The sequence below is a fragment of the Betta splendens genome, chromosome 4 (genome assembly GCF_900634795.4).
Source record: "Betta splendens chromosome 4, fBetSpl5.4, whole genome shotgun sequence".
Taxonomy (NCBI): Eukaryota; Metazoa; Chordata; class Actinopteri; order Anabantiformes; family Osphronemidae; genus Betta; species Betta splendens.
In genome coordinates, this window is record NC_040884.2 from 6,024,065 (window position 1) to 6,037,926 (window position 13,862).

The 13,862-nt window shown below is 44.9% G+C and overlaps 3 protein-coding genes across 7 annotated transcripts; 2 read left to right on the forward strand and 1 right to left on the reverse strand.

Annotated features, from left to right (window-relative positions):
- Window positions 1–275: 275 nt before the first annotated feature.
- Window positions 276–3,703, reverse strand: LOC114854068 (torsin-1A-interacting protein 1-like). 3 transcript variants are annotated; one of them, XM_029148139.2, is made up of 8 exons: window positions 3,562–3,702; window positions 3,228–3,338; window positions 2,945–3,118; window positions 2,659–2,763; window positions 2,430–2,576; window positions 2,204–2,326; window positions 2,056–2,106; window positions 276–1,941 (listed from the first exon to the last, which is right to left on the reverse strand). In XM_029148139.2, the coding sequence occupies exons 1-8, from the start codon at window positions 3,632–3,634 to the stop codon at window positions 1,139–1,141; spliced, it is 1,587 nt and encodes a 528-aa protein (XP_029003972.1). In that variant the 5' UTR covers window positions 3,635–3,702; the 3' UTR covers window positions 276–1,138. The 3 variants fall into 3 exon arrangements, with proteins under 3 accessions (XP_029003972.1, XP_029003971.1, XP_029003973.1); XM_029148138.2 differs by having other exon boundaries at window positions 2,056–2,109; XM_029148140.2 differs by lacking the exon at window positions 3,228–3,338 and having other exon boundaries at window positions 2,056–2,109; window positions 3,562–3,703.
- A 32-nt stretch (window positions 3,704–3,735) lies between these two features.
- LOC114854069 (torsin-1A-interacting protein 2-like) lies at window positions 3,736–8,039 on the forward strand. 2 transcript variants are annotated; one of them, XM_029148141.3, is made up of 10 exons: window positions 3,736–3,874; window positions 4,453–4,528; window positions 4,604–4,666; window positions 4,771–4,836; window positions 5,288–5,443; window positions 5,539–5,583; window positions 5,963–6,067; window positions 6,198–6,278; window positions 6,658–6,759; window positions 6,866–8,039. In XM_029148141.3, the coding sequence occupies exons 2-10, from the start codon at window positions 4,486–4,488 to the stop codon at window positions 7,645–7,647; spliced, it is 1,443 nt and encodes a 480-aa protein (XP_029003974.1). In that variant the 5' UTR covers window positions 3,736–3,874; window positions 4,453–4,485; the 3' UTR covers window positions 7,648–8,039. The 2 variants fall into 2 exon arrangements, with proteins under 2 accessions (XP_029003974.1, XP_029003975.1); XM_029148142.3 differs by having other exon boundaries at window positions 3,741–3,874; window positions 4,607–4,666.
- Window positions 8,040–8,310: 271 nt separating this feature from the next.
- olfml2ba (olfactomedin-like 2Ba) lies at window positions 8,311–13,706 on the forward strand. Of its 2 annotated transcripts, none has more exons than XM_029148711.3 (8): window positions 8,311–8,734; window positions 8,864–9,127; window positions 9,308–9,415; window positions 10,327–10,479; window positions 11,207–11,420; window positions 11,503–12,414; window positions 12,679–12,855; window positions 12,941–13,706. In XM_029148711.3, exons 1-8 carry the CDS (start codon window positions 8,567–8,569, stop codon window positions 13,552–13,554), a joined length of 2,610 nt encoding a protein of 869 aa, XP_029004544.1. In that variant the 5' UTR covers window positions 8,311–8,566; the 3' UTR covers window positions 13,555–13,706. The 2 variants fall into 2 exon arrangements, with proteins under 2 accessions (XP_029004544.1, XP_029004547.1); XM_029148714.3 differs by having other exon boundaries at window positions 8,594–8,734; window positions 8,935–9,127.
- The last annotated feature ends 156 nt before the right edge of the window (window positions 13,707–13,862 follow it).

Below are 13,862 nucleotides of genomic sequence, written 5' to 3' on the forward strand. Positions count from 1 at the left end.
ATTTCATAATTATTGATATCAGAAAAAGAAATGGTTTTGTGCTACAGTCATATGCACATAACAAGATGAAGTCCATGTTCATGTTCAGGATAACAACTGACCCAGTTCTTCAAACCTCTACTTGTAAACAAAAGAAATAACTTGCTTTCACTTTACTTTAGTACTGAATCATAGGTCATTTCTAGATCCAACAACCCTTATTTAAGAGGCAGCTCAAAGTCCAAATGCTGTTAACTGTTTATTACCAATAGTGAAGGACTTTTCTCAACCACTGATAATGACACTAAAATAATCTTTATTAAAATTGGTCAGGTTTTTATGTGGGTGACACAAAATTCCTTAGACATAAGATATAAAGAAATGAACCGGATGAACAGAATGGATGCTATATGATCATGTTAACACCAAACCTGTCAACAGGAAACAGAAAAAACGTTTTGTAATTTTTAAATATAGTCTCATCTTTCCCACTCGTGTGTTTAAGGCACATTTAGTGATAATTTTAAATTGTAATTATTTTATTTTCAATGCTGTAACTGTATCAAAACATATTTCAATCTGAATCTACTGTATAACAGATATACACAGAAAAAAAACACAGTATTTACATTAAGTTCTATTAAAAACAGCAATAGTCAAAATAATTTCAGTGCAAGTCATTCAAATTCTGTCCACAAAACTGTTGAATGCATTAACCCACGCCTCTATAAAAACATTATGTAGAAAAAGGAAATAAGCCGTCACTCTTCGGAAATGAAAAGTGGTGAAATGCTGATATCCATTTACAGCATAAAACAGGATGAGGAAAGAAAACAAAGAGATCACTCAGTAGATTTTCTGTAAGTTGTGTAATAATTTCTATTTAATTATCTACTTTAAAAGTGTGATAACAGAGCAACACCATTATTTTACTTTATGAGAGCCTGTACAAGAGCACAAGTAAAAAATAAATGTCTCAAAGATTGCAGCAGGATTACAATGTCATCAGTTAAAGAGAGGTCAGTACCAGCTCTAAACCACTTCAATTACGTCTGGGTGTAAGCGTCTAACATTTTACATCTGTGGAACGGTATTTTTCTTCCTTCACAGTGCTGACAAGGATCAGAGTGGCCTACTGTTGTATTCTCATTCTCATATTCTAAGATGCCAGTTTGTTTCCATTGCATCCTTTACTCTGTATTTCTTCCTCGGACACCACTGGCAAGATTAGATGTGAAATGCGACTCCACAGTCCACCAAATTTGTCGATGTTCATCTCATTGAAGGATGTTTGGCTGTTGGAGCCCACCAGTTTCTTTTGAACATAGCCTTGTACCACCTCCTCCACAGACTGCAGGCTCTGATCACTACTCACCTCATCTTGTGGAAGTAAAACAGTAAACAACAAAAACACCCGCTTAAAGGCAGCATTCTCATGGTCACAGTAGCGGTAAAAAATAAGTGTGGAACCCGGAGGCAACTCTTCAAGGCGATGAATGACCGCCACAGGTTGGTCTCCTGCGAAGGCTGCTTGCAACTGCTGGTCAATGTCCAGCTTCACCTCATCACTGTCCTGTTTAGCTTTACTGGCTCCATCAATGTGGAGGACAGAAGCATTAAAGACAGATGAAAAGGAGGAAGCCAAACCTTCAGCCAGACAGTGCAGTGTCTTTTCAGCTTTGTAGCCTGCAGTCAGGATCAAACTCACAGGCTCCGTGGGCTGGGCTGTCTTGAGATGCCTCCCCAAGTGAATCTTGCTCCTCTTCCACAATTCAGGCCGCTGTCTTGGAAACCGAGACTCAAGATTAGACAAATGATTTGTAAAAATTTCTGGCTTTACAGCCATGTATAGACGTCCTCCCTTGTCTGCAATCCTTTGGAGTATGGGGACTTTCATGTACGCCAAAAAGACGGCTGAGCAGAGTAGCACCAGAAGCAAACACAATGAAGAACACATCAATCCTGAAATGACAGAAATTCTATTTAAATTCAGTAGAAAATAATGTTTCTGTAACAGAAAAAAACCCAGATGATTTTGGGTGAGTGAATATATTCAAATATAATGACATCTCTTACCGCTACAGAAAGATTTAGACTTCATTTTAGTAACAGCAGTTTTATTTATCCCTGCTAGAAAAGAGAATCTCATTAAAGACATGTCAAGCGTGTCACAGCCACATTAGATGTTTCTAAGGACTGTAATACTCAGTTAAAGCTACAATACCTTGATTTATGTGCTGAATGGTTTCTTTTTGTGTTGTATTGTTATTCAAACGTTGTCGTGGTATCGTTGCTGAGCAAGAGGCTGGATATTGGTTTGGGGCATGTTGATTAATAATGTGTATACCTAGATATGAGACAGAATTATTTAATACAGAGAAGGAAATTCATTTAAAAAGGGCGTTTAATATTTTTCATTGACTAAAATGTAGACGAATATAATTGTATACCTGCACTTTTCGCTTTGGCTTTCATCGTGTGCTTGTATTCGTCCATGCTGGTGATCTTGGATGCTGTCGTGTCATGTTTGGACAGTGAAGATCTGGTTTGCACAGCAGATTTGATAGGAGCTGCAGGTTCTCTGGTTGGTGGTTTCACTAACAACACATAAGACATATTACATTAACTGTGGATAATCATCCACATTTAATTAAAATTTAATCTCCAGCATAGTCCCACCTGTCTTGGTTCTCATCCCATCTGCATTTTCATTTACTGCATGTCTGGATTGGCAGCGTTCGCCAAGCAGTACACGGGGGGATAAATTCACATCTCCAATGGCACCTGTTTTACCCAGACAGGAAAATTTCATTTCAAGTCACTCCATTGTCAACTGTGATCTTAATAGAATTGAATATTTTAGTAAATATGCCATGCCTACATTTTGCCAATAAATATTTAATGCACTTACATTTTAGTTAATACTAAATCAGTAATAGATCAATAAATTATTCACTGCCTTCACCTTGGCATATTTTTGGTTGATGAATGCCACAAGAGGAATCCTGTCCTTTTTGTTGTCCCTGGTCTTGCTTTGTCTCAAAGTCATCAGGGGAGTCCTGGACTTCCATTCCATTTTCATCACCACTGTCGCCCACTGATTCGCCTCTGTTGAGCCGACTCTTCTTGTTAGGGGACTCTGTTAGGTTGAAATAAATGTCAGTTGGTTACGCTGCCTTAGCTACAGCAGGCTGGACTACAGTTAACTATGGTTGTGATGAGTCAATGTGGTTATTAGAGCAGCCCACCTTCATCCTCTGAGCCATTCTCCACTTCTTTAGAACCGTTAACAACTGGGTTTTCAGGGGCTTCTTTAGCCCTCTTTAAAGGACCCCTGGGTGTCGCTTCATAACCCAGTGCTACAGAAGACACAGACGATCGTGTGAGCCTAACCGTCTTAGTGTAAGCCGTTCTTCACGACTTAAATGCTAATTTCCCTAGTTCGAGGACGGGCTGCACTAATAAGATGCTTGCGTGTGTCAATGCAGAAATTCTACAAAAAGCTGTTTTTTTATCACCTAATATCAGCTAGCGCCAGTAGCTAATCTGATTATGTAAACGGCGTTCGTCTGTTCTACTTACCTTTTATTGAAGACTGTCTAGTCGATCGTCGCAAAGGACGAGAAACATTATTTTCAGAAATCTTCGAATCCATGTAGGATCGCAGCGTAGAACTATATCCGATAGTTTAGAAACACAAACAAGAAGCGATATTTCCTGTACTGATTAGGGGACACATTTCGTGGCCGTACAGCATTACGTTGATGTTGTGCACTTAATAAAGTCCATGGGAACAAGGAAACGACTGAACGTTCCGCCGGAGGGTCGCTGTCACATCTGTGCGACAACGTCAGCGCTACATGGTTCATATCCCACTGTGTGTTCTTGACAATAGGTATGCGAATTAGACGTATTTTGACGTATACACCTATTAGAATGTTACACGTAGTCCGAATAAAACCAGGTTACATTCTATTGTTCGCGTAACTCAAATAGCTGGTTTAGCTTTGTTTCCTAGCTAGTTAACCAACCAGTTTAGCGGGTTAGCTAACCAGGAGTCTAGTTCCAATCTGTCGTGTTCTTATAGTTGTACGTTCCTGGTGAGCAGGATTATGAGTAAGGATTCACTCTATGTTTACGGTCTAGTCGCACAGTAGAGTAATAGTGACAGTACAGTAGTGAACACTGGAGAACGCCACAACACAAATGGAAACGATTCCTACACGAACTTTGAATTTTCGCTTTACGCTTCGTCTGAGCGTCACATGTTTGTGTTTCAACATTGAAAACCAGTTCATGTTCAAGTTCATGATGTTTGAAAGTGTGTTAAAAGTTGTCCAGCTGGCTTCTTCCCTTGAAAGCTGGCACTTTTGCAACGTCAGCTGGACTCTGACCGTGTGACGAGAATTTGTCCACATCTGATAAATATACTTTGGTCATAGCAGATGTGATATACTTCTTTATTTAATGCAGCTGTGGTCCACCTGGCATCAAGAATCCAAAGAAATGGCAGAGCAAGTCACAGAGCTCACCCAGCAGCAGGACCCAGGTATTGTAACACCAAAGTACTGCCTTTTATACAAATAATGTGATAAACAGTGATGTAAGTCAATCTGTTTTATAGAAGACAAAACACAGTCCACAAGTGTGGCCTGTTCCTCTACACACGAAGAGTTCGATCAGACTGGTAATAACATCAGTTTAACACAGACAAAATTATTAAGGAAGGTCTAATTTCATCCTTGTCTGTGTGAGTGTTCTAATCAATAGCGGTGTGTGTTTGTGTCATAGCTGCATCCCAAGACACTGAGGATGAAAACAACAGTGGGAAAAGCAACGAGGCGACTCTTGATACAAGTATGTGAATACTTCAATCTTTTACTTCTGTAATGTGGAGTTGATACATTCCATCAAAATCTTTTTCATCCAATTTCTGTAGATTACAAAGGCACATTTTCTGTGTGTTGTTCTTTGTAATGGTCTCTGTGACACTAACAATGCGAAGGGTTCTCTTTTGTCTTTGATGTATATCCTTGTTTGTTCATATATTATAAATTCACATTTTGAGGAAACTATCGCAGTTTTGAAAAGATTACAGAGTTTTCACGTGCTACCCCAAATGTATTATGCATGTCATATCATATAATTGGTCAATTAAATTTACCGTAAGTCAGACTATTGAAGGAGCTGATTTTGATGCAGATTTTAAAAAGCAGCACTAAACTAAAATCTAACTGTAGTGAGACTGATGTTTGAGCTGACAGTATATTTTCCTTGATTTCTAATAATCACTTCCCCGATTCATTAGATGATCATCCGAAGTGTGAGTTTCAGTTTCATGAAGGCATGGCTATGCCAAAGAATGCACCCACGCTACAGACAGTGGACAAAGAGGGCAAAACGTTGGATGAACTGAGAAATAATGATATTACCACTAGTAATGCTTCTGAGGAGACAGATCCAGGTAATGGTACTAATGTGGGAAATCTTGTGACTCTTACAGTTATTGTTTTGTGTCTTTCAACTTTTTTATTTTCTGTTTTACAAACATTGAAAAAGACCTGGCGCCTCCAACCAATATGATGTGTGATGAGAACACACAAGGTAATAAAATGGCTATTACTGGTACTATGGGCGGCATCAGGAAATGGTTACAGTTAAATTCCATAAACTTTGTTTTTACAGTAGGCCTGAGGTACAGGAGAAACCACATTGTTCATCTGCTATATGTACAGTACTGTATATGCAAATTCCCGGTAACCAGGTTTTATTAGTGCATATAAACGTATTTCTGAATTACCTAATGTAACTTATTTACTTAAGTACTGTACATGGAGACACAGTCAGTCCAGTCATTTTAATAGAATGAGAATGTAACAGAGATATAAGATATGGCCTCCCTAAATTCCCCTTCAAATGTAAATGTAAATGTAGTGACATTGATGTTCGAACTTTTGTGGAAATCAAACAATTCTACTTGTAGCTGAAGAAAACCACACGGGTGAGATCAAGGCAGAAGAACCTACCACAGATGATGACCACGTGGATGGACCCAAACATGAAGACACAAACACTGAGGCTGCAGGGGGTGAGAGTGACACACAGACTGATACTGCTGTAGATGTGAAGCAGCCAGAAATTAGGCCAGGACATTTGTAGTGTTCACTAGATGGTGATAACTAATGAAGAATGACCTCTTCTGTATCTCACCTAAAAAGATTCAGTTTTATTATCTGCACCCAAAAGCAGCGAATCTGAAAGCGACAGTAGTGACAACATGGACCAGGCCGGCGATAAACGTGAGTTGTTGTCAAATCAGCTTTTTTTTGCTTTATATCGCAACATAGAACTTATTTGGTCTTAATTACTCATTGTCACACTGTGACCCACAGAGCACCACAACCTCTAAAACACATAGTAACCTAGACTAGTATTTCTGGTTTTATTGGGAAAGTTTTATTGGGAAAGTTAAAATGTTTTATGTTTGTATTAAAGTAATACTGATGCTTGTCACACTGTGACTACAGAGCACCACAACCTCTAAAACACACAAGAACCTAGACTAGTATTTCTGGTTTTATTGGGAAAGTTAAAATGTTTTATGTTTGTATTAAAGTAATACTGATGCTCTGTTAATGTGTAATTATGTTTGTTTTCAATTGTGTTTCTGCAATACAGGGATTGAGAGAGAGGAACAGGTAAAACCAGTAGAAACCATTGGTGCTACCTGTCAAGAGGCTACTGAACCTACATTTCCAGAGGATTCTGGAATGTTTGCAGGTAAACCTGTGACTTATATAAATAGTTTAGCTTATTGTGTAGGTTTGTATTGTTGTTAGGGCAACTAGCCAAATAAAGTGGTTCTAACTTTGTGTTCTCTTTATAGGAAGACAAAGATACCTACATTTAATAGCATTGACTATAGTGGTCATGCTTGCTGCCATCCTGGTGCAGTATGTGCGCCAACCCAAGTCTCCACCTCAGATAAATGATGTGCGGCATATAGACATTTTCCTCAGGCAGCTGGAAAAAGTAAAAACTCAATTTCCCAACCAACGGTCTGAACTGTGGAACAGGTGCAGGATCCACCTGAAGAGGCACCTGCTGACCGCTCATCCCACAGAGCCGGTCAGTCTCATCCTGACGGCGGGTTCCAAGGCTGAAAGGACGCTGGGCTGCTTGGCTCAGAGCCTGGCCTCTGCCTTCTCTGCTGCCCTCAATGCCTCTGTCCTACACATCGATGGAGCCAGCAGAGCCAGCCAGGACAGTGACTCGGTCAAACTGGACATTGACAAGTTGTTGCAGGGAGCTTTTGGGGGCGACAAACCTGTGGCCGTCATCCATCGCTTTGAAGAGCTGCCTCCAGGCTCCACACTTATTTTCTATCGCTACTGTGACCACGAGAATGCCGCCTTCAAGAAGACTTTTCTGATCTTCACGGTGCTTCTGGGGGAAGAAGAGTCACTTCCTGCCCAGATTCGTTTGAGTGACGTGGAGGAGATGGTGGACGACCACCTCCAAAAGAAATTCCTGTCTCACGGTCACCCGGTATCATTTGACAGGATGGATCTGGACAAGTACGGTGGACTGTGGAGCCGTATTTCTCACCTCATCCTTCCGGTGGCGTCAGAGGACAGGGTTGAACGCGATGGGTGTAAGGACACATGAACAATGTTTTTTAAAATTTATATCAGCAAAAGCACTACTATGATCAGAATTTTTTAAACACTGGTTTTTAAAGGCTGCTCATTACACCTGAAGACACCAGCGAGACACCTGGCACCACATCCAGGTTGAGCGGGACATTTTATGTAAATGCATTTGACAAAAATACTGTTGCACTTTATTTTAGTCTTTTAATCAAATGTAATAAATCTTAATGATCAAACTGGGGACTGTGAGGTTTATAATGTGTGTACAGTTTGACTTGTTCGGCACCATGTGCCTTAGTTGAACTTCCTTCCTCCACTTGGTGTTTTCTAGATATAGACATTATGTTTGAGGGGGGGTGAGTACAATCACATGTGCCTTTATTGTACCAATAAAACCGTTTACGCTTGTTCGGCTTGTGTTTGTGCTCTGTTGCCGCTGGACGGCAGCAAAACCACAGATGATACTGGACGATAAGACGATATTGTGATCCACACTGAACTTTAAAGTGTATTTTATTTTCAAATGTGTCTGGAAACATCACACGAAGTCAATCGTAAAAATAAGATTGAATCTATTCATAATGACATGACATCTAATAACAAGGTGAGCAATAGGCCGTGTGAGGGTCTCTTGAAGCGACTCCTCCTCGACTCTTTGCTCAGATCCGCCTCTCGTCCGCGCGTCCTGGCAGCAGATGCCGCTGCGCGCGCAGGGAGCGCACGGTTCCTCAGTCTGATCAGCCTCCTCTCACCGACACTGAAGACAAGGATGCGATCTCGCTCTGAAGCTTTATGCCGCTCCCGGATGCTGTTTTGGATGCGCCTCTGACTTTGAAGCCTGTAGGTTATGACCTCTTCCAGGCAGCTACATTAATCGGTGACTTTGCTCACTTGCAGCGTTGTTTTTCTTGCCGCTGCTCCGTGAGCCTCACAACATGCATAACTTATGCGCCGTTATCGTCCTGTGCTGTGCGCTTTTTCCGCGGGGCTCCGCTGCGCCAAAAGCTTCAGCCGCAAATATCACATCACCAGTTGAGAGCAACGAGGAGCGAAATGACAAGCTGCAGGAGGAGCTAGACGGCCAGGAGAGCATCCTCTCCAAGGTACACAATGCAAACCTAACTGCTTTAACTGCGTAATTGCTTTTGTTGCTGTAGACATTGTGCTGTGCAGAAATTCAAGCATTTCTGATGATCGTGGTGGAAAACACATGCATCCTCTTCTCTTTGTAGCTGCTGGGTGATTATGACAAAGTGAAAGCCCTGTCGGAAGGCTCTGACTGTCGGTGTAAATGTGTTGTCAGACCCCTGAGCAGGAGCGCCTGCCGGCGGATAGACGACGGGAGCGCCACTGCGCAGGACTTCTACACCGTGGAGACTATCACATCTGGCCCGGAGTGCAAGTGCGCCTGCATCGCTCCTCCGTCGGCGGTCAACCCATGCGAGGGGGAGTTCAGGCTGAAGAAACTCGTGGACGCTGGGAAGGAGAATGTTAAGGTGAAACCCCATCACAGCAGAGCGCAGTGTCTGTAGAGGACGCACGGCTGCCACGTTTCATTGCATTCAGCGGAGGACGCAGCCACAGCCCCGGGGGATTGGAGGAGGATAGGCCGGTTTTACGCAGGGCATGCGGTGCATTGGCCAGCCCTCCTGACGGAATCCACTTTATCGTTGTAGCTGTCGACCATCCTCGAGCTGCTGGAGGGATCCTTTTATGGCATGGACCTGCTGAAGCTGCACTCCCTCACCAGCAAGCTCCTGGATCGCGTGGATCACATTGAAAAGGTACGGAACGAGATTACTGTAACATCTGCAACCTCTTACATCAGTCCAGCAAAGTTTTGATGGTTCCACCAGACTAAACAGGCTGAAGTTGACTTGCTCCAGCCAGTTTCACTGTTTAGAAGTTGTTCAGCATCTCTGTATATGTCTCTCCCGTTGTGGGTGAGGGCAGCACAGATCAAACCTGCCCATGTGTTAGTGACAAGGCCCGGATCCAAATGAGTCAGGACGTCTCTGGGCCGGAGCCTCCGGTTTCAGGGGTTTAGTTTGACAGCATAAAGATACAAAATGACTAAAAAGACATGAAAAATGACTTTTGAGAGATGCATACCCCCCCCCTTCCACATGGTGACACTGCCACATGCAGCCAGCCGTGCCGCCAGAAATGCAGCTGCATGCGTCTGGAAATGATCCTTGTGTCAGAGATCAGAGATTGGTCTTGGCAGCAAAAACACAGCTGCAATTAATAGCATTAATGTGTAAATCCAGCAAGATGAATTTCACCCGCGTCTGACCTGATGTGACACGTGAAAGGGTCGGTTCACTGGATTTTAAAGAGCAAAGTGGAAAATATAAAACGACGCGACTCAGAAGACTTCAGCTGCTGACTTCAGCTCATCAAGTTTTTACACAAGACGTTTTGACATGTCACAGTAGGAAAACCCCTAATTAACACTGGCTGAAGTCCATTTGGTCTCAGTGTCCTGTTTACTGCAGCTCATGTTGGATGGCCGTCACCCTGCCGTGACTCACTGGCACCCTGATACATTATCCATCACATTTGTGATTTTCCCTCATTGAAACTGATTTTTTTCTCACTTCTGTTTGTGATTAAGGCGACTTTGACCCATTTTCCGCCGAACCCGCGCGCAGTGTCTCTGTAAATGTGCCGATCTGTCCATGACTGCATGCAGGCGGTGTCTCTGGCCCGCACCACGGCGGAGGCGAAGCCCCAGGAGAGCCCTCGGGTTCCGACAGACGTGACTGAAGCGGCACCCGCGGCCTCGCCCCGACAGCATCCTGACAAGAGGAGGCCCGGTGAGGCAGCAGCAGGTGAAAGGCCAGAGGTATCTGAACACACGGATGCTCAGGCACAGGCTTCAGTTACTGTACCATGATTAAATCAGCCACCAGACTGAGCTAATGGCTGCTATCAAACAGGCTGATGTCAGTACAAGGTTTCCTTCATAAAGTTATATTAGCATGAAACTGTTTTAACTGTTCTGTCATTTCATTTTCAAATAAATGTAAAGCAGCTCTGAGATGCAGATAAACCTTCTCATGGAAGAAATAATGAGTTCATCATTTGCTCCAGTCATTCTCAGGAAAGCCCTGATATCTTGATGCTCAAAGCAGCTGCGTTTCATTAGTGCATTTTAAGAAAGGAACATGTTGCTGCAAAGTATCGATGCTGCAGGACTTCAGTCCCTTAGAAACAAACAGAGTTGTTTTTGCACAATCCCACCTTCGCAAAACCATGAATAACAAGCAGAGTGTACGAGGAACATTGGGGTAATTGGAAGGTTTAGCCTGACCTCAGACCAGTGACTGGACCAATGGGCCCTGATCCATGACAGCTTCAGTGTAAACTAGAGATGGTGTCCAGCAGTGTTGGGTGGACCTGGGGCCGAGTGAATCACTTCATTAGCGAAAACACGAAACACGTTTAGTGGAAAATGAAAGCAACATCATTTTCAAACCAGTTAAACCTTTAGTCATTATTTTAATAACTGGTCTGGTTGGTTTAAACATGGTTCCTGTTCTGCCTCACAGAGATTTTCTGTCCACCAACAGGGAAAGTATGAGAAGAACTCACCTGTCGTAGCAACAGATGGTTCTGATCAGATCATTGAGGTCAAAGCGCTGGTGCCTGTCAGAAACGTGGCCAGCGATGAGGCTCTGCAGTCATCGAGAACGGGTCCCAACGGCATGATCGTCAGAGGAATGACCTTCTATAAATCTGAGCCGGATCCCATGGTGGCGGACGACGGGGAGCCTGGAGAGAACTGTGAGTAAAAGCCCTGAAAGCTCTGAACGAGTGACGCGAGGACGCTATTTATTCCACCAAACCTCTTCCTTTCTTGCTTTAGTCTTTGAGTATCATGGATTCAGCGGCGACGGCCCCATCAACCTCTTCATTGAGGAGAACCTCCTACAACACAAAGCGCCCCGCCCCAGAACCAGGTACCGACCAAAGACGCCGACGCCCTTGCACGAGGCCAAGAAGAGCAGCCAGTCTGCAAAGTCCAAAGACGCCGAGTTCCCAGGAGGTCAAAACGAGGTCATTAGTGAAAGTAGGGAAGCGGTGGCTGCGTCTGCGTTGGTTCAGAGTGACAGGAAGAGAGTCACACCCGGTCCGACGGTGTCTGGTCCAAAGGACTACGCTGCAGGTGAGCGAGTCAGCAAGTGGCCGGTCCACATGATGGACGAGCCGCCCGGCACCTCACGATTCAGCGCTGGTGAAGAAACCACCACGGCTGCAGCTCAGAGCAGCCACAGCTCCTTCAAGTCAACCACAGGGAAACCCCTCCACTCGACAGGAGCTCCACCGACAACCACAGGCAGCCCAGCAGCTGGACCAGGCTCACCGGCACCAGGTCCAAACACAGCTGGGAGCCCAGCAGCTGGACCAGGCTCACCGGCACCAGGTCCAACCACAGGCAGCACAGCAGCGCTCCCAGCGGCCGTCACCACATCCTCCGCTCACACTCACTCCACAGCAGCTGCCACAACGTCTACCTCCAGCCACGCCGCTGCCGGGTCGCCGGGGGGAGGAACCGGAGCCACTCTGCCCACTCTGCCCACCGCTGCCCCCCAGACTACCTCCACAGCTCCCAGCAGCAGCTCCACCGCCGCCACCACTGTCACCACCACTACCAGGCAGGTCTCTCAAGCCAAGCGCAAGTACAGAATCAGCTGGGACGAGGCAGATGTGGACGATCGACAGCTGGAACTAGATGAGCCGACGCGAAGGCAGGAGAAAGGCCTTCCTAAAAAACCTGGTAAATACCTGCACCCACATGCAGTCACATGCAGTCAGATGCAGTCAGAAGCTTCTGTTCCATTTAGGAGAGCGCTGCCTTGACATTGACCGGTGACTATCACAGTTTTGTTGCTGGCTGCTCCGTCCTCACCCGTTTCGTGAGTCAAGCTGGTTAAAAACAAAAGCCTCTAATTGTTTTCAGACTCATTTGCTGCAGGTCTGGATGAAGTTAGGCCGCGGCTGCTTCCTCACTCTGTCGCTCGCTCTGTGCTCTTTCTCACAGAGGAGTGTAAGGACACGTTGGCAACCATCTCCGAGCCAGTAACTCACAACACCTACGGCCGGAGCGAGGGAGCGTGGATGAAGGACCCCAAGTCTGACCACGACAAGATCTACGTGACGAACTTCTACTACGGAAACAACCTCTTGGAGTTTCGCAACCTGGAGGTGTTCAAGCAAGGTACAGTACGGCAGCATCGTGTGGTTGAGGCTTTTATTCTCTCAAACTTTGTGCTAGTTTCTTCATGCGCCTTCACTTCCTCTAGGACGTTTCACCAACTCCTACAAGCTTCCGTACAACTGGATCGGCACCGGCCACGTGGTCTACGACGGGGCCTTCTACTACAACCGCGCCTTCTCCCGCGACATCATCAAGTTTGACCTGCACCACCGCTACGTGGCCGCCTGGACCCTGCTGCACGACGCCCTCTTCGAGGAGTCCTCGTCGCCGTGGGAGTGGCGCAGTCACTCCGGCATCGACTTCGCCGTGGACGAGAGCGGGCTGTGGATCATCTACCCGGCCCTGGACGACGAGGGCTTCCTGCAGGAGGTGATCGTGCTAAGCCGGCTCAACCCCTCGGACCTCGGCATGCAGAGGGAGACCACGTGGAGGACGGGGCTCCGGAGGAATCGCTACGGCAACTGCTTCGTCGTGTGCGGCGTCCTGTACGCTGTTGACAGCTACAACCAGCAACACGCCAACCTGGAATACGCCTTCGACACGCACACAAACACTCAGATGATTCCCAGGATGCCCTTCACCAACAACTACACCTACACCACACAGATTGACTACAATCCTAAAGAGGGGGTTCTGTATGCGTGGGACAATGGACACCAAGTCACATACAATATTAAGTTTGCATATGTAGACCCTTAGTAAATGTTGGAGTAGATGTGTAAACTCTGCTTTGAATGGATTGTAGATCAGTCCACATGGTCAATGAAGGGGAACCAAATGTACATAAATATAGTTTAGCATATTGTGCTTATGTCATCATGTTTTATCTGAATAAACAAAAATATGACACATCAAGTTGTACTGTATATATTTAATGCTGTAAAATGCCCTGTGAGATGCAACAGAGGTTTGGGTTGAACAAAGCCACACAATAAAATCATAATCATAATCATAATCATAATCGTTTCTGCTTCATGCACGTTTATGTTTGACTCACAGGCTGCCGG

Bases quoted from the DNA above. Each gene is read 5' to 3' on its own strand.
- LOC114854068 (XM_029148138.2), bottom strand. From the start codon at position 3,634: ATGGATTCGAAGATTTCTGAAAATAATGTTTCTCGTCCTTTGCGACGA. The intron at 3,339-3,561 runs GTAAGTAGAACA...TGTCTTCTGTAG, and splicing joins TAGACAGTCTTCAATAAAAG to CACTGGGTTATGAAGCGACA. The intron at 2,764-2,944 runs GTGAAGGCAGTG...TGGGTAAAACAG, and splicing joins TCAACCAAAAATATGCCAAG to GTGCCATTGGAGATGTGAAT.
- LOC114854069 (XM_029148141.3), top strand. From the start codon at position 4,486: ATGGCAGAGCAAGTCACAGAGCTCACCCAGCAGCAGGACCCAG. The intron at 4,529-4,603 runs GTATTGTAACAC...TCTGTTTTATAG, and splicing joins CACCCAGCAGCAGGACCCAG to AAGACAAAACACAGTCCACA. The intron at 4,667-4,770 runs GTAATAACATCA...TTTGTGTCATAG, and splicing joins CGAAGAGTTCGATCAGACTG to CTGCATCCCAAGACACTGAG.
- olfml2ba (XM_029148711.3), top strand. From the start codon at position 8,567: ATGCATAACTTATGCGCCGTTATCGTCCTGTGCTGTGCGCTTTTTCCG. The intron at 11,421-11,502 runs GTGAGTAAAAGC...TTCTTGCTTTAG, and splicing joins CGGGGAGCCTGGAGAGAACT to TCTTTGAGTATCATGGATTC. The intron at 12,856-12,940 runs GTACAGTACGGC...CACTTCCTCTAG, and splicing joins CCTGGAGGTGTTCAAGCAAG to GACGTTTCACCAACTCCTAC.